General features: G+C 43.8%; 1 protein-coding gene across 10 annotated transcripts in view; it reads right to left on the bottom strand.

Moving 5' to 3' along the window:
- Positions 1 to 2,934: 2,934 nt before the first annotated feature.
- PLEC (plectin) overlaps positions 2,935 to 24,298 on the bottom strand; it is a 278,960-nt gene continuing 257,596 nt past the window's right edge. For all 10 annotated transcript variants that reach the window (XM_077493421.1, XM_077493418.1, XM_077493420.1 and 7 more), the window contains 5 exons: positions 24,182 to 24,280; positions 17,063 to 20,443; positions 7,351 to 14,345; positions 5,903 to 6,025; positions 2,935 to 3,713 (listed from right to left, as the gene is read on the bottom strand). In XM_077493421.1, coding sequence (XP_077349547.1) covers positions 8,043 to 14,345; positions 17,063 to 20,443; positions 24,182 to 24,280 — 9,783 coding nt within the window. In that variant the 3' untranslated portion in view covers positions 2,935 to 3,713; positions 5,903 to 6,025; positions 7,351 to 8,042. The remainder of the gene's footprint in view (positions 3,714 to 5,902; positions 6,026 to 7,350; positions 14,346 to 17,062; positions 20,444 to 24,181; positions 24,281 to 24,298) is intronic.

A 24,298-nucleotide genomic window follows, 5' to 3' on the forward strand; every position in this document is an offset into this window, starting at 1 on the left:
AGCCTGTGCCGGAATGATGGAATCCTGCATGAATGCTTGAGATGGTGTTATTTTTTCCCCCCACTGGCCAATCAAGAGGCCGAAAACCCGGCACCCTAGGCAAGAGATGATAGCGTCTGGTGAGGAATGTAACCGGAAGGTGGAGGGAGATTGGTTCCATCCAAGTGCAAATATGGCCTTATATGTTTTTTTTTTTTCTGAAATGCAGAACCAGGAACAGAATCAATGAATGATGTTTTTTCCCATTCTATAATGATTTGTAATGGAATGAAGAAGAGAATGCACCCTCTGTGAATTGTTTTCCACCCATCTCTGTTCATATAATGATTCATCCTGTCCACTGTCTAATACAGCTCTGCAGCCTCCTTGTATCAGAATATGAAGCACCTAGGGCGGAGCTCCGCAGATCGTCCAGCTGGGTTTGGGCTCTACTCACTAAGCTTTGATAGGTTAGCTGGAACAAATTTTTTTTTTTTTTTTTTTTTAGCCATGTGACCTCCATTTTTAGCTTTTATTGGCTCCAGAAAATTTCTGTAAATAGGGTTCTTATAGACACTTTTCTTCAAATTTTTTCCTAACAATCTCTTATTTGCTCATTTTGGACTGTATAACATTGAAAATATTTTACTATATCTGTTCGATGATTGCAAAAATAAAAAAAAAAGTTGATCCTGCCAGAAAACCAATAAGCTCCAAACTTCCTGTAGTGAACTGACAATGTTGCACTGCAATCTAAAAGAATGGCATCAGTTTAGAAAAGAAAGGGGGGGGGGGTGTTCTGTAGTCCTGTCCTAGAGTGACAACACTGCTCTTTCATGGATACGAGACAGCATGGACGCTTAACCTTTGGCTCTCCAGCTGTTGCAGAACTACAGCTCCCATCATGCCTCTGGGTCATGCTTGTAACTGTCAGCCTTGCAATGCCTAGTGGGAAATGTAGTTCCGCAAGAGCTGGAGGGCCACAGGCTGAGCATCCAAAGGAGTACAGTGAGAGAGTGTTGCCACCCTAGGACAAGAAATAAGGTTATGGAAGGGGCATGTGATATATAAAATTATAGAATATCTATCTATAGATATAGATAGATAGAAATAGAACCCGAGCGAATAGTGCCCACATACAAAAGGCATAACTTTTAAATCTTGCCAGGCTGCCTGAAAGCACCTAATCTTAGATATGAGTAAATAAGAGGAGTTAGTCACATAATATGGCCATACCATGCTTAAAAATAAATAAAAAAGTCAGCAGCTACAAATACTGCAGCTGCTGACTTTCAATAAATCGGACACTTACCTGTCCCAGGGTCCAGCAATGTGGCGGATCGAAGCCCCGCTAGTCTCCCCCCTCTGCTCGGCGGCACCAGCATTTTAGCGGTGGGCGCCCGGCTGTGGCTTCACAGCCGGGCACCCATTGGGCATGCATGAGCCGCGCCACGCCCCATACTGGCCGTGCAGTCACGTGACCGGTCCCAGATGGTTGCCTAGAGGGAGGGGGGGGGGGGGGGGAAGAGGCGATCTCCCTTCCTGCACCAAGGGAAGTGACATCAGGAGCCCACTGAAGGAGGCAGATTTCAAGGGACCACATATAGCAACAGGCATAAGAAAGTAAAAAATAAAAAAAAAATGTAAAAAAATTTGGGAAATTTCTTTTTTTTGTTCATGCACATTGACATTTTTATTTTTTTGGGGGGTGGAACTCCACTTTAAGCCCACCACTACACAAAAATACCCCATTATCAGTGGGTCCTATACTATTCATAAAAAATAAAGTCCCTTCATAGTACAGTTTAAGCAGTGTAGTCTGCAGCTAGCACACATCTCCTATGTAAGTAGCGAGTATCTCCCATGAATGAATGAATGAATGAAATACTTGTATAGCGCACAATGCGAACTGAATCGCCCATGGTTAAAGGGGTTGTAAAAGGTAAACATTTTTTCACCTTAATGCATTCCATGCATTAAGGTGAAAAAAAATCTGACAGTGCCGGCTCCCCCAGCCCCCCCCCCCCCCCCCGTTTTACTTACCTGACCCCTCAAAAGTCCCGCGCTCGCCCCCGACATCCTCTTCGCCGCTCAGCCTGGCCGTTGATTGGTTACAGTGGATGGATTGAAAGCAGCGCAGCCATTGGCTTGCGCTACTGTCAATCACATCCAATGACGCGGCGTGCCGGGGGGCGGGGCCGAGTGATACAGTGAGCGGCTATGGCTGTATAACGGGAGCGCGCCCGCAAGCACGCCACACTACGCGAGGGAACACGCATGAAGGTGAGAAGTCCTTACAGGGGGAGGGAGCCGAGACAGCTACAGAGGGACCCCAGAAGAGCAGGTTCGGGGGCCACTCTGTGCAAAACGAGCTGCACAGTGGAAGTATAACATGTTTGTTATTTAAAAAAAAAAAGAAATTACCTTTACAACCCCTTTAAGAGAAGTGGGATTTAGCTTCTTTTTTTTTTTATGAATAGTGTAGGACAGACTGATAATGGGGTACTTTGGCGTAGTGGTGGGCTTAAGCATGGTATGGTCATATTATAAGACTAAATCCTCATATTTACTCATTAAGATTAGGAGCTTTCAAGCAGCCTAGTAAGATTTAAAAGTTACGCCTTTCGCATTTTTTGTATGTGTGCGCTATTCTCTGTGGCTCTATCTATATTTAGGTCTTTATAGCACCAACTTTAGATATTCAGATTTAGGGTGTGCCCCCCCCCCAAATCTTTGTGTGTGTGTGTACATACACACACACATATATATATATATATATATATATATATATACACACACACACACAAAGATTTTGTGGGGGGGGCACACCCGAAACCTGAAATATATATAATACACACACACAAAAGTTGTCTATTGTGGTTTTAGGTGAAGTGCCAACAATGAAGTGTATGAAGACACACAGGGGTAGAGGCGGACAAACTCACAGACAAGAACTTACTTCATATATCTTTACTTTTTGCATTGAGAGTGGCAGAACTCTGATCTACCTGGTAACAAACAATATGTTTATGTACAATTCATCTTAGTGTTAGTACAGTAATCCCCCCCCCCCCCCCCCAAAATCCATGGCATCGCACAGGCCAGCGAAAGGTGAGGGTGGGGGGCTGATGGGAAACATGACCTCTAGCAGTGAGACATTAGTGGGGTTCACCCCAACAATTACTGAAGCACCAGTCTGTGTGACAAAGGAATGCCATTATATACACTAGAGGCTCCATGGCGGACAGTGGCAGCTATGGAAATATACACTTGGCAGCCGTATTCCATTCACTCTTAGCCCCTTCTTGCTTCTCTACGCTATTCATGTCAGTAGACCAGGGGATAGACGGTGATTCAGGGGTCGGTGCGGTCATGGAGAACTCAATGTGAGATGGTCGGGAGGATGAAGGCATGAACTTGACTTGATCGTTGAGGTGATTGGATGGGTAGAATGTCTTGGTTTGGTGGCCCCGGAGTGGTTGAGATTTAATGAGCTTGGAGGGAGAATCGGTGAGGGAAGGAAGGGAGACAAGACGGACAACACAGCACACAGATGGAGGCCTCATATGAGATACAGAGCTATCAAAACAAGTCCAGACTCCCACTGGGCCATCACAGTCAAAGGGAGGAATGGGGTGCAGATTTCTATCACAAATCCTGGGTGATGGTCCTTATTTTCTGCACCGTAATGCGTTACCCCTTCCAACAGGACAGATAGATGGTATCCAGAATCTCTACAAAATGAAAGGAATGGAGATGATGAGTCATGAAAGCACACGATAATCCAACGTCAGGCACCATGCCTGGCGTGGCCTACACACCAGCCAAATCAGAGAATTACATCAAAACGCAAACCTGTACAACAAATGACAGTTGGGGAGAGAACGTCTAATAGCAATCAGCTGCTGCGGGACAAGACGAAGCCCAATGTCACTTTATGTACAGAACTCGTAATGAAATGCAGAACATGAGATGACAGTTATAATGACATCTGTGATATTATAATCCATAAACCCCCGCTAAGCTGTAAATCTATGAGAAGAGGTATCTCTACAATATCTCCCGATACTTTGAGTAGTTCTTTGTATTGAAGAACTTAATTCTTGACAATTTTTTATTTTTTTTTATGAAAACCCTACCAAGCTTTACATGAGCGTACCTTGCCGAATGTAACTGAATGCCTAGATCACCATTGTAGAATGTGACGTTCATTATGAAGAACTGAACTTGGGTAGATTCACAAAATCTGGAGCACTCCGAATCAGGAGCAGTTGTACTTGGTAGTCAGTCAGCTTCTAACTTTAGCTTGTTAAGCTTTGGCAATAAAACTTGGGAGCAGATTGGTTTCTATGCAGAGCTGAACCATATTTTTCACTCTCCCGCTTTAGTAAATAACCGCGCCATGACTTGAGAAATACACAAAGATCTGTTGCTATTGCTACATGTAGCGGTCTGACTATTTAAGTGGAATGGGGATGATTTAAAAGGCAAAACAGCCTGTTGACTTTGCAAGGGAATTTTCCCTTAGTTTAGTGAATGAATAAAAAGCAGATGCTTGTAGGGCTGCAACTAACGATTTTTTTCATAATCGATTAGTTGGCCGATTATTGTTTCGATTAATCAGTTAATAAACTTTAAAAAAAAAAAAAAAAAAAAGTGGGTCAAATTGACATTCATTTTCAATCACAGTGACGGGAAAATTTGGAAATAATAGAAAACTTCTCGGTCAAAGGAATTTTCAGACAGTGTATGTGGTTTTTGTTCAGAAATGAAGTGAAAATTTCAAACAAAATTCTTTCATTCAGTGAATGTACAAAGATTTTTCGTTTGAATATTCTCACCTGAAAATTGATCCGTGATGCCAGCATAAGGCTCGGTACACACCTATGCAGTTTTTGCTTTTGATCTGTTTCCGCAGTGTTTTCTGCTGTGCGTTTCGATTTCTATGCTCGTGATTTTACTGCAATTTGCGTTTTTTTGCATTTTTTTTTGGGCAGATTAAAAAAATACAAATTGCTGCAAAAACGCATTACATTCTTTTCTGCAGCTTCTCCATTGAAGTATATTGAACCAAAAAAGCTCCATTTTGCGTTAAAAGTCTCCGACCCTTTCCAAATATGCAGCGGCTGAAAAAAGCACAGATATGAACATGTCCCATAGGAAACCATGTAAATGAACTGTTGCTTTTCTGCAAAAAGCACCAATAAACATATGGATGTGAACCAGGTCTAAGACGTTTAGTAACATAATGGGGTTAAAAAAACTAAAATTAGCCATTTATAGTACAAAAAAGCAAATAACTACGGGAAGGGGTTCATTTTTTTTTACTGAAGAACAGTGAAAGTAATATTTACAGTAGTGATTATATTTTTATACTATAAAAAGGGCTCATTTTAGTTTTTTTAACCCTATTATGTTCCTGGCCGATTAATCGATTATGAAAATAGTAATCGATTAATTTCATAAATCGATTAATCGATTAGTTGTTTCAGCCCTAGATGCTTGACCCCCATTTTCTACCCAACCGCCCACCTAAATGGTGCATTGGTGAGGGTTTTTTTCTTTATATCTTAGAGCGCAGTTTTAACCACTTCATGCCCAAGGACCTCATGTAACATCCTGGACTTTGAGTGTCACAAACCATTCCTATTACAAGGGATGTTTACGTTCCTTGTAATAGGAATAAAAGTCCAGGAAGCTATATGACGTCCTTGGGCATGAAGTGGTTAAAGCTGAGCTTCAAGATATAAAGAAACCCCCCCACACCCAAAAAATAAAATGTAAAGAGAAAGTGTAAAAATAAAACAATAACAGTAAAATAAACAAAAAAAAAGACAGTAGATGTGTGTGGGAGGAGCCAACCTCTAAGGACCGCAATGCACAGTTACGAATTTAGACATGCTTAATTGGAAGGGACAGATACCTGGATCTCGGGGTGCGCGGGCCGTTCTGTGATGGTCAAATTTTCCAGTTTGCATGGAGTCCAAAAGTCATCCAGTTCTGAGAAAGGGTGATCCGAGAATCTTGGACTGGAGGGAGCCGAACCCTAATAGACAGCACATGCATATTACATGCGGCACAACACGGTACATGCAACAGACAGAGCACAGACACAGATAATCAATGGAAGAACAGGAAGGAAAGAAAAAACAGCCATTACAATGCGCCCATTAACTAAACAATAACGCTGGGACTACAGTGCTGCCCCCTACTGCAACAATTTCTTAGAGTCTTATTATTCCAACCAACTCCGTGATAGGTGTTGCTACAGATGTCTGCGCTACTGTTAAAATATTACCAACCAGATTCTGCTTTGTTCTCGGATATCGACTCAAACTTTGTAATTACAAATCAAGGATATAGAAAAAAGGAATTCATAATTCCAGAAATGCTGCAGTATACAATGATAACGAGTACCGGCAATAACCATCACCCCCAACAATGCCTGGTGTCCACGTAGAATCAGAAAGTTAATTTCTTCCAACAAGACTTCACCACAGAATAACTGGCTTCTGACTAAACTGGTTTTTGAACGTGCTAATGTTACATTGGGGTGTAAGCTTCTCTGGTGAAGAGAATGATGTGACTGAATTAGTGTTCTCTTTACAGCACTATATTAGATGTCAGAGCTATATAAATGTATAATAATAATAAAAAATTAATAATAATGCATCTTTGGTGGGGACGTTAGAGTGTAAGCTCTTCTAGTGCAGAGACTGTTCTAACTGGCTCAGAGTTCTTTGTACAGCACTATGGAATATGCCAGAGCTATATAAATGTAAACCAATAATAGTGTGGGGGGGACATTAGGGTGTAAGCAGTGCAAAGACTGATACGATTGGCTCAATGTTCTTTGTACAGCACCGTGGTAAATGTCAGAGCTATATAGATGTGGGGGGGGGGGGGGGGGCGACATTGCTCCTCTGGTGCAGAGACTGACATGACTGGCTCAGTGTTCTCTGTACAGCCCTGCAGTATATGTCAGAGCTATATAAATGTATAATAAGCAACTGTGGTGGGGTATTTAGAGAGTAAGCTCCTCTGGTACAGATGAATGTATAAGAACAATGTGTGACTGATGGGTTCAGAAATTAATGAATGCATATCACTGAATACTGACAGCACAGCTGCATACACTGGGAGGCCCCGATACTCGTATTTGTTGTATAGTGCAGCACATTAAAAAAGTACTAAAAATCCTCAGCACTAGGCCAATGTAAAAACTGATATAGCCCTGCAATGAAGAGTAAAAGAAATTAGAAATGGTGATAGATGAAAAAAATTAAGAAAATGGAAGACAACTTGATTGGCTGAAAGGGGAAAGACAGGTGTGGCAGGTCATTTTTTTGCGTGCCAGGAATAAAGACTTACAGTTGTGTGCTTTGTGGCCTCTTGGGGAAGACATGAATGAAGGAGACACAGGAGGGTTTGAATAGAAGGGTCAACATGGAACACTCAGGGTAAAAGTCTTTGTGTGGATTGAACTGGCGGATTTCTTCAGAACAGGTTGCTCAGGGAGGAGGTTGATTTTTTTTATTTTTTTTTTGGCTGGGTTATGAGAGGAGATGCAAAGAGCAGAAGAGCAGGAGGTAGGTCGCCATGGATGAAAACAGGCAGCAATGCGAGATGAGAGGCTTCAGAATCTGTAAGTTTCAACCATTGGGGTGCTAGATGGCTAAACATATTAAGGTGCTGGAGTGAAGTTGGAATTCATTCTTGGCTGCTGGCGGTGGGTTTTTCTGCTCTGCATAGATCTCTCCAACTAGTACGCGAGTAGACTTCCCTTGCTGGACAATAGTGTTCTCGTAGTCATCTCTCAATATACAAATAACAACGTAAGAACATGTATATATTATTATGTTACCCGGTTAAAGTGTTTCTTTTTCTGGCTTTTTGGTTAAAATTTTAGGCACTGCTTGAAGTAAAATTTAGAAATACATTGAAAGTTTTTTTTTTATATATATATATATTTATAAAATAAAAAGTCCATTAAAGCTTCACCACATGCAGAGCAGGAAAAGGGTGTTCAAGTTCATGGATTAAGGGTGGGGGTATTGCAGATTCTATACAAGTCCGGGCAGGAGAGCTGGCAAGGTGTTGAACCCCATGTTTGATTCTTGGCTGCAGGATCTACCTAAATTTAACAGTGCATTGGCCAGTTCGGATGTGTCAATTGGGCTGTCCTGAGGCCCACTGGTGTATCTTCGGCCATAGTTGGATGAAGTGTATGAGGAAGACGAGAAGGTCATGGAGAAGTTGGAATTGCCAGTGGCATCAATGCTACCTCTTCGTGAACCTGATCTAGAACCAGTTCGAGAACCTGATCGTGACCCTGATGCTGACCCAGAGCCGCTAGCATTGTAGGGGCTGTAGTAACCTTTGCTGGATTGTGAAGATGCTTCAAGGAGTCTCAGGCCTGTGCCATCCTCCACCATGCTCTTCTCCATGGCTTCTTTGTAGGAAATCTTGAGCTTGGTTTTTGGGCAGGTCAGGTACTTAGAATAAGTGTTGACATCCCGCAGCTTTTGGGCTGTGCGGGAATCAATAGTACCTTTACGCAGAGCCTCATCTAGATTAACACGACCTTCAACTTCAGGTTCAATAAGGCCACCAGTGAGATACTGAACTTCAAGGAATCTTTGACCAGCTTCGTAGTATAGCCAGCCTTTTTTCAAAGCTTGGGCTGCTGACATTTTTGTTTTTGTCCTTGGATCTTCAAACCCATTGAATGCTTTCTGTGCAAGATTAATTCTGTCAACCATGATTTTGTCCACTAAGCCTTTGTTTACCGCATCTGCAACTGAAAACTTTTCTCCACTAATTGGATCAATGATGCCTCCTGTACATGCCTGAGCTTCCAGAAGTCTCTGACCTGTTATATTGTCTACAAGGTTGCGGTGCATGGCTTCAGTGATTGAAACTTTTTCTAGAGTGTCTGTGTCTACTATTCCAGCAATAGGCCCAGTTTCTTCATTGGGGTCGCTCCAGGATGATAATTGACCTCTTCCAGCTGGACTTGCTGTAACAGAGGAAGAAGAGCCAACGGAGGAGGACCTTGACCTGAATCCACCCACGTTACCTGAGAGCATGTCAGCAAACTCTGTAATTGATAAGGTTCCTGAGCGGTACTGGTCCAGAGAAGACTGGTCAATTAGACCTTTGGCAATGGCATCATCAATATCATACTGTCTTCCAGATCTTCTGTCGGTAATCATGGATTTTACTACACCATCTGATGAGGAGATTGTGACCTCTTCCCATTCACACTCTTGCTCAGACAATTCGATATAGGTCTGGTGGTCAATAAGTCCCTTGCGATAAGCTTCATACACAGACATCTCCTTGCCAGTTTCTGGATCAACAATAACAACTCTTCGCTTGCGAACTGAGGACTTGGAGGAAGTCTTCCTTTCCCGTTTCTTTTCTTTAAGTGGCAAGAGAACAAGGTTGGTTTCAGGATCAGTAATACATCTCTCCATGAGCTGAAGATAGGTCAGATTTTCTTCTGTGTTTGGGTCAAAGAACCCTTTAGTGTCATCACTTGGATCGGAGAGAATCTCATTCATCTCTTCATCAAACAGACCTCTTTGGTAGGCCATTTCTACTGGCAAGCGATGGCTTTCCTCTGGATCGATAATACCACCAGTGGCGATCTGAGCTTCCAGCAAGCGAATACCATGATCTTTTAAGATCAGACCCTTTTTCATGGCTTGGAAAAGTGAAATAAGCTTCCCAGAATAGGGGTCCCTATAACCAGTGACAGCTCGCTCGGCTGATAATAGTTTGTCTTTAAATTCGGGCCCTACGATACCCATTCTCACAGCATCCTCAACTGCCAGCTTCAGACATTTGATTGGATCGATCACATAACCTGTAGCTGCCTGGGCTTCCAGAAGCTCAAATGCTGTGCCTGGCCTGATCATTCCTTTCTTCATAGCTTGGTAGATGGAGAATCTTTCTTTTGAAGCTTCTACATAGACACCAGCAATGCAACTTGTTCCCTCCAAGAACTTCTGCAGGTTTCTTGAAACTTCCTCAATAGAGGTTAGTCCATCTTGTAGGTTCTGTGCTGTAGTTGCATCCATAATCTTTGATCGAATGAGTTCTTCCATGCTAATCTCTTTCCTCAAACCCTTGAAAGTAAGCTTTCTCTTGTCTGCAAGAGGCAGCAGGTAGAGATTGCTGGTTTCATCTCTTTTGCATCTTTTCAAAAGTTGAGAGTAGCTGAGTTTCTCATCAGTGGAAGGGTCCACATAACTACGGATCTCACTTGGGTCTGACAGCATGTCGAAGGTTTCTTTGTTGAGATATCCACGCACATATGCGGTTTCATTTGGGATGTGGAAGCCAAATCGTGGATCAATGACACCACCTGTAGCTAGCTGAGCGTCTAGCAGTCTCAGAGCTTGATCGGGAGGGATTAAGTCTTTCTTCATCGCCTGGAAGATAGAAATCATTTGCTCTGTGTAAGGATCCCTGTAGCCAGTAACTGCTCTTTCAGCAGACAACAGACGGTCGTGAATTTCTGGCCCCACTACACCTTTTCTGACCGCTTCATCTACAGTTAACAACTCATTCTTTACAGGATCAATAACAAATCCGGTGGCAGTCTGAGCATCAAGAAGTACATGAGCCACTTCAGCAGAGATCAGTCCTTTCTTCATGGCCTGGTAGATGCTGATAGTGCCTTTAGAGCCTGGCATTTGTAGGCCTGCAACACATCCAGTGCCATACAGGTATCTCCAGACGCTTTCAATCTGAATAATTTCTTGGATTGTCTTTGTTCCCTGTTTGAGCATGGTGTAGATTTCCAGAGTGATAAGTTTAGACTCGTACAATTCTTCAGATGTAATACGTCGCCGGATAAAGTCATAAGAATACAGTTCTTGTTGTCTGATAATTTCAGTCTTTTCAATGATCTCAATGATAATGATAATCATGCGGTCCTTGGACAGTCTACCAGCTCGGAACTCCTCCATCAACCTGTCTCTCTCCTCTTTAGGTAGAAGATCAGACTGCATGAGCTCCCAAATGGTCATTGAAGAGCCCGCCATGCTTCCAGAAGGGATGTCCACTGTGGTCTCTTCAAATACCTTCTTGGTCTCTTCTTCGGTAAAGGCTTTACTAGCTTCAGCTGCAGGCTTTTCTACTTTCTTCAACGTTAGGAGATTGAGCCCCGTTTCTGGATCTTTAATGCATCTCTCTTTCAGTTGTAAGTAAGTCAAATTCTCATGAGTATTGGGGTCAAAGAATCCTTTGGTGTCATCTGTGGGGTCAGAGAGGATCTTGTTCATCGTTTCATCAAAGTAACCGCGTTTATAGGCAACATCAACGGGAACGCGGTGACTGTGAACTGGATCAATAATGCCGCCTGTTGCAATCTGTGCTTCCAAAAGGCGAATTCCATGGTCTTTGAGAATTAGACCTTTCTGCAGTGCTTCAAACACAGAGATGGTATTTCCAGAGTAAGGATCTTTGTAGCCCGTTACGGCTTTTTCAGCAGAAAGAAGCTTTTCATGTAGTTCAGGGCCAACAATGCCAGCCTTCACTGCTTCATTCACATAGAATTTCTGATTTTTTACAGGATCTATAATAAACCCGGTGGCAGCTTGTGCTTCAAGAAGGACAAGGGCTGTTCCTGGCCTTAGCATATTCCTCTTCATAGCTTGGTAGATATTCATTTTTTGTTTGGTCTCTTCTAGTATAACACCAGCGATGCAGTCACTGCCCTGGAGATATTGCCTTACTGAGTCGATCTCTGCTATTTCTTTTACAGACTTCTTTCCGTCTTTCAGTTGCTCATACTGGGTTTTATCAATAACCATAGAATCCAGCAGTTCGCTGGCAAGGACTGGAGACCTAAGACCGGTAAACGTGAGACGCTGCTGTTTCTTGGTCTCAGTTTCTTCCACAATGGTGATCATGATTTTGATGATTTTCTCAATGGTAACTTTCCCAGTCTTGTACTGACGTATGAGTTCCTTTCTTTGCTCTTCAGTAAAGTATTCTGAATGTATTAATTCCCACAAAGTAATGGTCTTTCCTTTAAAGCTACCAACAGGCACTTCAACTGTTGTCTTATCAAAGGCTTCCTTGGCTTGAGAGTCGGTGTAAACCTCTTCTAATTGGGATTGTATGGCTTGTTCAGAGAGAGGCAGCAGCAAGTGACCCGTTTTCTTGTCCACTTTGCATTTCTTTTGAAGTTGTGCATAGGACAGGTTCTCCTGACTGTTTGGATCATAAAATCCTGTGTTTTCATCGGCAGGTTCAGACAGGAGTTTAGTTGTTTCTTCATCCAGGTGGCCTCGTTTATAAGCGATTTCAAGTGGAAGTCGATGACTGTTTATAGGGTCAATGACGCCACCAGTGGCCAGCTGAGCACTTAGCAATCTAAGTCCACTATCTTTGGGTATAAGCCCCTTCTTTAATGCCTGAAACAGGGACAGAGCCTGTCCTGTGAAAGGATCCTTGTAGCCAGTGACAGCCTTTTCAGCAGAAAGCAACTTTTCATGGTACTCTGGCCCAACAGTTCCAGCTTTGACAGCTTCATCAACAGGGAACAGCTCGCTAGTAATTGGGTCAATTATAAATCCTGTACCCGCCTGAGCTTCAAGCAGGCTAAGGGCTGTAGCTGGCTTCAAGAGGTTCTTCCTGATTGCATCATACAAGCTTTGCCTCTCACCGGTCTGTTCCACTTGCACTCCAGCTATGGCGGTGCTTCCAGTCAGGTATTTCTTTATAGACTCTACATCAGCCAGGTCCTTTACAGTCTTCTTGCCCTGGTGCAGCTGGTTAAAGAGGTCATTGTCTATGATTTTACTGTCTACAAGTTCTGCTGCTGGGACAGGACTTCGGAGACCATCGAAACACATTTGCTTTTTTGTCTCATTTTCTTCTACTACTGTAATTATAATCCTAATGATTTTTTCCACCGTGATTTTGCCAGACTTGTACTGACGCAGCAGTTCTCGCCTCTGCTCTTCTGTGAAGTATTCTGAATTAATAATTTCCCATATGGTGACAGTTTTTCCTTGAAATTTACCAAATGGAACAGATACAGTGGCTTTCTTGAAGACATCTTTGGCCTCTGAATCTGTGTAGACAAGTTCGCCCTTTCCAGCTTTGTCCGTCAGAGGCAACAGGCAAAGTTTAGACTCTGGGTCAAGGACACATCTCTCCATGAGCTGTAGGTAGGTAAGGTTTTCATGAGTGTTGGGGTCAAAGAAGCCTTTTGTGTCATCTGTGGGATCAGATAAGATTTTGCTCATTTCTTCATCAAAGTAGCCTCGCTTGTAGGCCACATCCAGAGGCAGCCGATGGCTATTGACTGGATCAACAATGCCTCCGGTGGCGATCTGAGCCTCCAGAAGTCTAATTCCATGGTCTTTTACAATGAGGTCCTTATTCATGGCTTGGAAGAGTGATATTTTCTCTCCGGTGTATGGATCCTTGTACCCAGTGATTGCTCTCTCTGCAGACAACATTTTGTTGTGAACTTCAGGACCAATGACGTTCTCCTTTACTGCTTCACTTACAGTCAATCTCTTGTTCCTCACTGGATCAATAATGAAGCCAGAGGCAGCCTGAGCTTCTAGAAGAATAAGGGCAGTGCCTGGAGTGATCAGCTTCTTCTTCATGGCATTGTAGATGCTCAGCTTTTCATTGCTTGGTTTAAGCAAGAGGCCAGCAATGCTGCTCTTTCCCTTAAGGTATTTCTTGATGTCCTCCCTCTGGGAGAGGTCATCTACTGTCAGCTGTCCACTGGAGAGTTTGTCCAGCAGTTCTTTGCTCAATATTCCAGCCTCAAACAGTTTATTAGGAGAGACTTTCTGCCTTAAGCCATCAAATCCATTAACATCTTCTCCATTCTGAGCCGACCCATCTACAGCATCTCTGCCATTTGGCATAGCACTGGTCTGAGTAATGATGGTCTCTTTAGTGATTAAGATCTGCTTTGTTTTCTCCAAGGCTATTCTGTGTTCCTGCTCAAGTTGTTCTAGCCTCTCCCTCAGTTTCCGGTTCTCTTCCTCCAAAAGCCTCTCCTGTTCCAACCGCTTCTTGTCCAGCTGCTGGAATTCCTCCTGTTTCTGGCGAACCCTGTCCTCGGCATCCAGCTGCTTCTTGAGGGCATCATCCATAGTAAGTTGCAGAAGCCTCTTCTCCTCCTCCAGCTGTGCAAGCTGACGTTCTTTTTCTGATTTCAGCTTCTGAGCTTTGCCGACTTCCTCCTCAAACAGCTTCTCAAGCTTGGCCTTCTCTTCTTCGATGTACTTCTCTTTTTGAATCAGGATTTGCTTTTCAGAGAGGAACGTAGACTGAAGAGTTTGGGTTTCTTGAAGAAGCTGTTCTTTTTGGGTTTTCACCGTCTGAAAGACAGACAACACATTAGGGAAATAAACAGATATTATGAGCTCACAGCAATACACAAAATTGAGGTACTAACACCACTGGGAGTGCAGTATTCTACCTATTCAATGAATAGTATTACATAGTTGCAACAAAGATAACTTTTTCCTAATCACATAACTTCATAAAAAGGTATAAAATTGGATACCGGAAGCCAGCTGTTATGAAATTTTTGATAAGATAAGATCAACAAGTAGCTTTTGCTATAGGAACTTAAAGCGGGAGTCCGCCCGGAGTTCCGCCGTTTTTTTTTTTTAAAAAGCCAGCAGCTACAAATACTGCAGCTGCTGACTTTTAAAATAAGGACACTTACCCGCCCAGCGTGCCCGCGATGTCGGCACCCGAAGCCGATCTCTCGATCGTCTCTCGGGTGCTGCTGCCGCCATCTTGGGTATGGGAATCAGGAAGTGGAGCCTTTCGGCTTCATTTCCCGGTTCCCTACTGCACATGCGCGAGTCGCGCTGCGCAATAAGGATGGACCCGCTAGCGGGGGACTTTCGGAAAGGGGCGTAGATCTACGCCCCTTTCCGCAGAGAGCTATCCCGGAAGTGGGTGCAGATACCTGTACTGTACAGGTACCTGCACCCCCCTCCCCCCTGAAAGGTCCCAATTGTGGCGCCGGAGGGGGGGAGGGTTCCAATGAGCGAAAGGTCCACTTTAGGGTGGACCTCCGCTTTAACTTGAATAGCACTTCCAAGGAAAGTGAGGTTGAAGGGGCGAGGTAACATTTTAGGTGTAACAAATTATAGAAAGATTACAGGCAAGGATAATTCTAGATACAAATCCAATGCCAGTGTGCATGTTTGAAATTTATGTTCTTATGTCTCGGGCAATAGCTAGCCAATTTTGTAGGTCTGGTTTTCCTAGTAACTGTTCTAGGTTATACACTATATGGCCAAAAGTTGGACCCCTTACTATCACACCTATATGAGCTCATTGGACATCCTATGCTAAAACTTAATTGATAGAGTTCAAGTTTTTTCAGTAAAGAATATGGTTAATACTACAGAATACAAGGACATTTTAGGCAATTGTGCACTTCCAACCTTGTAGCCCTTTTCTGAGCCAGCATGACTATTCCCCTGTGTGCAAAGACAACTACATAAAGAAACTGAGGAGTTTGGTGTGGAGGAACTTGGAGCTCTGACCTCAACCCTACTGAGCACCTTTGGGATGAATTGGTTTGTCGACCGTAAGCCAGGTCTTCTCTTTTAACATCAGCACCCGACCTTACATATGCTTTGCGAATGGGCACAAAATTACTACAGGCGCACTCAATTGGGCCTTTCCAGAAGAGCGAAAGCTGTAATTACCACAATATGGTGGGGGTAGTGGTGGCACTACATATTAATGCCAATGGTCTGGGAATGTGATAGTCAGGTGTCCACAAACATTTGGCCACACAGTATGGATAGGAAAGCTAGTATTGCTGGTCTCCTTTTAAAAATGCTAGTTATCTGGCTCTCCGTGGCTTAAATACTTATTGTCAAAGAACAAACATTTAGCTAATGAAGTCACATCTTTTGATTTGCATACTGGTCCAGTAATTAGCTTTTTTTCTTTTTTCTCCAAGGAGGGATCAGCAATGGCACCCTTAAAGCGGAGGTCCACCCTAAAGTGGACCTTCCGCTCATCGGAACCCTCCCCCCCTCCGGCGCCACAATTGGCACCTTTCAGGGGGGAGGGGGGTGCAGATACCTGTACAGTACAGGTATTCTGCACCCACTTCCGGGATAGCTCTCTGCGGAAAGGGGCGTAGATTACGCCCCTTTCTGCAAGTGCCCACCCCTTTCCGCAAGTGCCCCGCTGCCTGCTGGGAAACGCACAGATCCCAGAGGCAGCAGGGACCGTCCTTATTGCGCAGCGCGGCTCGCGCATGCGCAGTAGGGAACCGGGAAATGAAGCCGAAAGGCTCCATTTCGTGATCCCCACACCCAAAATGGCGGCGGCAGCACCCGACAGACGACCTAGAGATCGGCTTCGGGTGCCGACATCGCGGGCGCGCTGGACAGGTAAGTGTCACTATTTTAAAAGTCAGCAGCTGCAGTATCTGTAGCTGCTGGCTTTTAAAAAAAAAAAGAAAACGCGGAGTCCCGGTGGACTCCCGCTTTAAGTAAAGGTTTCCTTTAAAAGAGACCCTGTCACTTCAGCATTCAGGTCAGCATCACCCACTAATATTTACCTCCAATGTTCTACCACTCCTATAGCCACTGCTGCACAATACCGAAGGCTTCTAGGCATTGGGAGAGCATGTGATCTCCCTCCTGTAATTGCTTAGGCCCAGTAGCCAATGGCTAGGCTCAAGCGCTGTCACATGACAGAGGTGGTGACCCCCCCCCCCCCTCAGACAGTGGGTAATTTGGCAGCTGCAACAGAGGAAGGAGTGGCTGGAAAGAGCAGGAAACGCAAGTTTAAAGTGGCCAGATGCTGTTATTTTTCCATGAATTGCCAAACTGAAGGGGTCTCCATAAAGATGAGAGTCATCAACATAAATGATAATAATGGATGATACTGAATCAAACAACAGAATGCTAGTCTTTACATGGTGGGCCAAACAGAAAATGTGAAATAATGGGGTGATACATTTATATTTTATGTTTGTTCACCATGCTACCAACTGAAATAAATTCATGGCAATGTGATAGGCAAAATAATAGAAATAATACAAACTAGATACCTCTTCAGACTTTTTCTGCAGAAGCTCTGCCTCCTTCTTCAGCTTCTCCTTTTCCTTCTCCAGATCAGCGATGGCCTTTCTCAGTTCTTCGGCCTCCTTGTCACTATGCTGTCTCTGTATTTCCAGAGTATGCACCACAGTCATCTTCTCCTTGGTGGAAAGTTCTGTTTGGTGGAGTTTTTCACTAATCTGTTCGGCTTGTTTCCTGAACTTTTTGGCATCTTCCTCTGCTTTGGCTTGGGCTTTGCTCATTTCCACCACCTGGATTTTCAGGCGTTCGGCTTCAGCGCTTATGTCCAGCTGTCTGCGCCGCTCGGCTTCCAAGGTCTTTTGGAAGCCCTCTGTCTCCTCGGCAAGCTGCTGCTGCATTTGCTCCTTATCTTCTTGCAGCTTCTTGGCCTGTTCAATAGCCAGCTCCTTCTGTTTTTGCAGCATTTCCGCTTCGGCTTTCAGGTGGGTGGCCTCCTGTATGGCTTGCATCTTTTCCTTCAGCATCTTTTCGGCCAATGCTCGCTGCTCTTTCAGGTCATCCTCTGCAATCTTTCTTAAACGGGCAGCCTCTTGGGCCTCAATGCTTAGTCGAGCAGCATCTTCGGCTACCTGTTTCATCTTCTCGGCTTCCTCAGCCAGGAATTTTTGGGTCTTGTCTTTGTCTTTTAGGTTAAGCACTTTGTTTTCCTCTTCTATGCGAATTTTCAATTTAATCAGCTCTTCCATCTGGATTTTAACTTTAAACAGCTCCTCTTCCACAAGCTTCTTTTGTCTGACAGATTCGGTCACTTCATCTTTCAGACGCCCAAGTTCTTCATCCAAAATGGCTTTTTGGTGGTCGGTTTCTTCCAGCTGAAGTTTGACTTTGGTCAGTTCACCCTCGACCTGCTCTTTTTGCTTGAGTGTTTTCCCGGCAAACTGTTTATGCTTTTCCATTTCAGCCTCAGCCATTTGTTTGAGCTTAAGAGCTGCCTGCTCTGCCTGGCTCCGCTTGGCGGCTTCTAGTTCTGCTTCTTTTCGGAGCTTTTCTGCATCTTCCTGAGCCTCGGTTTTGTTCTGGGCTTCGACTTCAGCCTTCTGTTTTAAACGCTCAGCTTCCTCTGCCTGCTGTCGTGACAATGCAGCCTCATGCTCGGCCCTTACTTTAGCACGTTCGGCTTCCTCAGCGGCACGCTTAGCCTTTTCGGCTTCTTCCTTTAGCTTATCTAGGACGCTCTGTTCCTGGATTCTTGTTTGCAGCAATTCTTGCTCTCTCTGTTGTACAGCAGCATAATGAGCCTTTTCTTCTGTTTCAATTTTAAACCTTGCAGCATCTTGTGCCAATTGGATCTGCTTTTCAGCCTCCTTCTCGGCTAGGTCTTTCTGCCTTTTGGCTTCTTCGGCCTTGGCCTTCAGTCTCTCAACCTCTTCTAAAGCCAGTTTCCTCTGCCTTGCTGCCTCTTGCTCTGCTGCAATGATCTTCTTGACTTTTTCCTCGGCTTCTTTGCGCCTTGTCTCCTCTTCCAAGGCCAGCTGTCTCTGCTTCTCTGCTTCATGTTCTGCTTTCTCTTTGCTTCTTTGTGTTTCGTCTGCAATGTTTTTTAGTTTTTGGAGCTCTAGTTCCAGGTCAGATTTGCCAACAGAGGCCTTTTCAAAGTTAATTTTCAGAATACGGATCTCTTCTTCAATCACCCTCCTGTGTTTGAGGGTTTCATCCACTATATGTTTTTGCCTCTCCAACTCACTCTCTGAGGACTGTTTCAGCTGCTGGATCTTCTCTTCGATGTCTTGTTTATGTTGAGTAGCTTGTTCTTCCAGCAGTTTCCTTTGGTAGGCCTCATCCTCTGCCAGCCTCCTCAGGCGTTCATTCTCTGCTTCCTTCTCTTTAAGAGCAATCTCTGCCTCTGTCTTCATGCGTGTGGCCTCATTGATGGCAGTCAGTTTTTCTTTCAAGATTCTCTCGGCTTCAGCTCTCTGTCGCGTGGCTTCTTCTTCAGCCAGCTGTCTCTGCCTCTTGGCCTCTTCAGACACAGCACGCAACCTGGCGGCTTCTTCTGCCAGTTCACGCAGCTTGCTTGCTTCGGCTTCCAACATCTGCTTAGACTTTTCACTGTTGGAGCGGGACTCTTCCTCCGCTTTAGATTTGGATGCCAAAAGGATCTCCATTTCAGCACGGACCTTGGCCAATTCTTCTTCCAGTCCTCTTCTTCTTTGGATAGCTTCACTTACTTCATTCTTAAGGCGGAAAAGATCCTCCTCGAGAACAATGCGGTGTTGTTCTCCGCTTTCTACCTCCGCTTTCAGACGGATCAACTCTTGCTCGGCAGAAAGTTTATGGGAAGCCGTGTCTTCGGCTAACTTTCTCTGTTTCTCCAGTTCTTCTTCTGCCAGTTCCTTCTGACGTAGAGCAGACTCCTCAGCTTTTGTTCTTTTGCGTGCCTCTCTCTCCGCATCTTCCTTCTGTTTCTCAGCCTCCTCCTGAGCCAAGGTCTTCTTGTGTGCTATTTCCTCGGCCTGCAATCTTAAGCGCAGGGCCTCGTTGGCTTTCTGTCTCCATTTCTCCAGCTCCTTCTCAGCTTCTTCTCTGGCATTTTCTGCTTCCAGTTGCTGCTTTTTTAGACGTTCAGCCTCCTCTTGCAGGTGAGTAACGGTGATATGCTCTTGTTTTAAGGACATTTCCAGCTGGGTTGTCTTCTCCAAGAAGGACATGCGTTTGCTCTGCAGCTCAGTCTCAGCGCTCTGTTGGGCCACATCTTGGGCTTGTTTGATCTGTCGCTCTTTCTCGAGCTCTGCTTGCTTCATTCTTCTCTCAGCCTCCTCTGCCTGAAGTCTAAACCTCTCCAGATCTTCTAAAGCTTTTTGTTTTTCCCTGGCTGCATCTTTTTCAGCCTGGATCTTACGATGAAGCTCATCTTCTGCCTCCCGTTTTTTCTGCGCCTCATCCTTCACCTGTTTTCGCAAGCGTTCAGCTTCCTCCTGAGCTAGTTTCTTCTGTCTCTCGGCCTCCTCTGCACGAGCCCTCAAGGCTTGGAGCTCACCTTCTGCACCCAACTTTTGCTTCTGGCTGGTTTCCAGCTGAAGGCGAATGATTCTGATCTCCTCCTCTACTTTTTTGCGGTTGTATTCTGCCTCCTCGATCAGCTTCACCTTTGCCTTAATTTCGGTTTCAGAATTGTGTTTCATCTGATGCAGCTCTTGCTGGATGTTCTTTTTCTGCTGTTCGGCATCAACAGCGACCACCTCTCTTTTGGTGACCTCTTCTTGCATGTTCAACCTCAGTTCCAAGGCCTCCTTTTCCGCTAAGGCTTTTGCCTGCGCATGGGCCTCAGCCAGCTGCTTCTGTTTCTCCAGCTGGGCCTCTACTTCTGCCAGCTTCTTTCTCTCTTCTTCTTTAAGCTTCTCTGCCATTCTCTGAAGAAGGGTGGGAGGGGAACAGAGGGAGGACGGGTGAGGGCAGGTAAGAAGGATAAGGAGAGAGAAAGAGGTCGAGAGGGGCAATGGAGACAAAAAGAGAAAAAAGAAAAAAAAAAGAAAAAATAAAACAGATGGAAAAAAATAATGTTATGCTCTATGGTCAAAATTAAACATAAACAAAAACAATGGCTGAACACAAAGGGATGAGAGGATGTGAGTGTGTGGGATGACACGTGCCCGACACCTTGCAGGTGGAAAAAAATATAAAGTTTTAGAAAGTTTGTTCAAAATACAAAAACTTCCCCACTGATCACATTCTCTATCATTACTACCAATCCACCTGGCTACATTTGAGTTTTCACTTATCCTCTAACATCTGCTGTGAGAATATTTAATTCAAGTATGATTGTAAAGGGATTTTTTTAGAATTAAGGGGGGGTCACATTTTTCAACCGGGGTAAGAAGTGCTACGTCTGTCTTTTGAGTTACACCCTGATGTTTTCACCTGTGCTGAAAAAGCTTAATCTGATTCTACTTCTACTGCAGATGTGCCTCACATTTCATAGATAGAATGTTCTTCCATAAATGTACAAATCGTGTTTTATTATATATATTCGTGATATCGTGTTTTGTGATATTGATGGATTATATATATATATATATATATATATATATATATATATATATAAAATCAATCACACTGTAGTGTCAAACATATTGGGACACCTACCTTTACACACACATGAACTTTAATGGCATCCCAGTCTTAGTCCGTAGGGTTCAATATTGAGTTGGCCCTCCCTTTGCAGCTATAATAGTTTAATTTTTTCTGGAAAGATTGTCCACGAAGTTTAGCAGTGTGTCTATGGGAAAGTTTCACCATTCTTTCAGAAGCGCATTTGTGAGGTCAGGCACTGACGTTGGATGAAAAGGCCTGGCTCACTCTCTGCTCTCAATTCATCCCAAAGGTGTTCTGTCAGGGTTGAGGTCAGGACTCTGGGCAGGCCAGTCAAGTTCCGCCACCCCAAACTCTCTCATCCATGTCTTTATGGACCTTGCTTTGTGCACTGGTCCACATCATTTGGTGGAGGGGGGATTATGGCGTGGGGGTTTTTCAGGGGTTGGGCTTGGCCCCTTAGTTCCAGTGAAGGGAACTCTTAAGGCGTCGGCATACCAAGACATTTTGGACAATTTCATGCTCCCAACTTTGCGGGGACAGTTTGGGCATGGCCCTCTTTATGGTCCAATATGACTGCGCACAAGTGCACAAAGCTCCATAAAGACAAAGAACTTGACTTTCCCATAGACACCCTCCTAAACCTTGTGGACGGCCTTCCCAGAAGAGTTGAAGCTGTTATAGCTGCAAAGGGTGGGCCAACTTAATATTGAACCCTACGGACTAAGGCGTCAATATAGTGACAAGATAGTGTGTGTAAAATATATATAAAATAATAATAAAAAAAAATTATTATAATATATATATATATATATATATATATTACACACACACACACACACACATATATATTATAATAATTTTTTTATTATTATTATATATATAGTCTAAGATGAAGTCTGTAACTGCACCCACCATAGTTCTGACAAGTGGTGAAGTGCTGGACATTCACGCTTTAATTATTAGGCAAACTTTGCAATGGATTTACCACAGGAGCGTGGCACGTGATTCTTGTAAAATGTATTATACGAGTTATTGTATATTATATTGTGTAATTATTACACATTTTCTAAAAGGTTTTCTAGTATGAAGTGCTGCATATTATTATCTATAATATTATAGAAAACAAAAAAAATCTATGTTTTATTATAGAAGTTGAATACAGCAAGTCTCTATGTAGCTTTCATTAAAGTATAAAAAGGCAAAAAACTTTCCTTGTAGTTTTGGATAGAGTGGAGAGAGATTAGAACGCTTGTCAGTTTTTATTGCTGTCTGTACCCCTGTAAAGGAGATTGAGCCTCTCTATTTGTTCTGTTTACCATTATTATTTAAAGTGAAAGAAAATCCAAAATTTTGGTTTGTCCTCAGAAAAGTAATGGAGGGTAAATCTTCCAATGGGGACACTAGTTCTGGTGACATGGGGCTTCCCAAGAAATTCCCTCTCACTTCCTGTTTGATTATGGGATAGGAAGTGAAGGGAAATCTCCGCAATGGGAAACAGATGGCGGAAAAAATAAAAATTTGACAGGGGTTATAACCCTCCCTTACTCTATCCAAAATGAAAACAAAGTTTTGCCTATTCAGTAATACCTCGGATTGCAAGTAACGCGGTTAACGAGTGTTTCACAATACGAGCTATTACTTTTAAAAAATCCTGACTTGTTTTGCCAGTGTTTTCTGGCAAAACGAGCAGGACTCAGTGTGCGGTAGCGCATTTGGCCAGAAATGGAGGGGGCACTCGTGGCACTTGAAGCCGTTCAGATACACTCGCAAATACTCAGTTCCCAAGTGATTCTGAACCTCTCTGAGGATTTCAAAGTCCTTCCGAGTGGCTCTGAGTATTTCCAAGTCTCTCCGGTGCCCCCCTCCCCACCTCTGGCCAAATGCGGTACTGCATACAATAGAAGTAAAAGAGGAACTAATTATCTTCGTTTCCATTGAATTCTATAGGGAAACTTGCTTTGATATGCGAGTGCTTTGGATTACAAGCATTCTCCTGAAACGGATTATGCTTGTAATCCAAGGTTCCACTGTAGTTCTACTTTAAAGTGTATATAAATCCACGAACAAAACTAATATATTGCACCATACCGGTTCTTAGATGTGGTGTCTGCATTCGTTTTCCCTTTATTCAGGTTATTTTTCCTATAAATTTCACCTGGTGATCCTGTCAACAGGGCTAGGACAAGAGCTGGGTGCCCTGGGTGTGATGGTTTACTGTAGGGTTGGGGGCGCCCCTTTATTCTGTTACAAGGCTGGGCAGTTTGGCATTTTTGCCCTGGGCGCTGGATGACCTTGTCCTGGCACTGCCTGCCAATAACACACTTCCTGTTCTAGGGTGACAACGCTCACTCGCTGTACTGTATCTATGGAGGAGAAGTGTTGTCACAATAGGAGACATCTCCCCTTCACCACATCTACTTAACGTAGGGGAAAGGGCCTTTGACACCCAAAGTAAAGAGGCCCCCCTCTAATGAGCTGTAAACTACTTGAGCAGCATAGGTTACAGGTCTTGTCCTTTTCGTGGCACCCACCCCTCCTGTTAAAGAATCCAAAGCCATCACCTATTCTGCCTATACTCAGCCCAGCCCTTGATAGGGGGTGTGTCCTGTAGTACCCAGGTGGGGTTGGGATAGCTTGGGTTTTTCAGTACGTAATGCAGAGGGAGTTAGGGGTTCACTAAATTTCTAGCAGGATCAACTATTTTATTGCACATATATAATATTATATATGTGGTATAATATAACAAAACACTTTAATGGTATATTTGAAATACCAAAAAAGGGAGCAAATAAGCGCTCACCATTTGGGTTTACATACACTTTAATTAGAAATGACTATTACTGCTGCCTGACAATACACAGGAGGTTCTGCATTCAGTAGAGGAGCTCCTACTGGCATAATGAGAAAGAAGAGACTGAGTAGTGTAGACTGAATGAAGCATGTCACTGTGCTTGGCCCTAAGGTTTCAGGAGCTGACCGATCCCTGTGCTCATGGAATTACACTTCCTCTGAAGGCTTGAACCTGTGGTGCCATTAGTTTCTTTAGTTTCTCATACCTCCTCCTCTTCCAGGCGTCTCAAGGTCTCTGTGATGAATTTGATGTATTGGCTGGTCAGGGTGGTGAGTTCACTGTATTTGGTTCGGAGCTCTACGTACTGCAAGAGAAAAGATAG

Source organism: Lithobates pipiens, unplaced genomic scaffold (genome assembly GCF_037356315.1).
Source record: "Lithobates pipiens isolate NorthernLeopardFrog02 unplaced genomic scaffold, aLitPip1_a1.2 Scaffold_19, whole genome shotgun sequence".
NCBI classification, from domain to species: domain Eukaryota; kingdom Metazoa; phylum Chordata; class Amphibia; order Anura; family Ranidae; genus Lithobates; species Lithobates pipiens.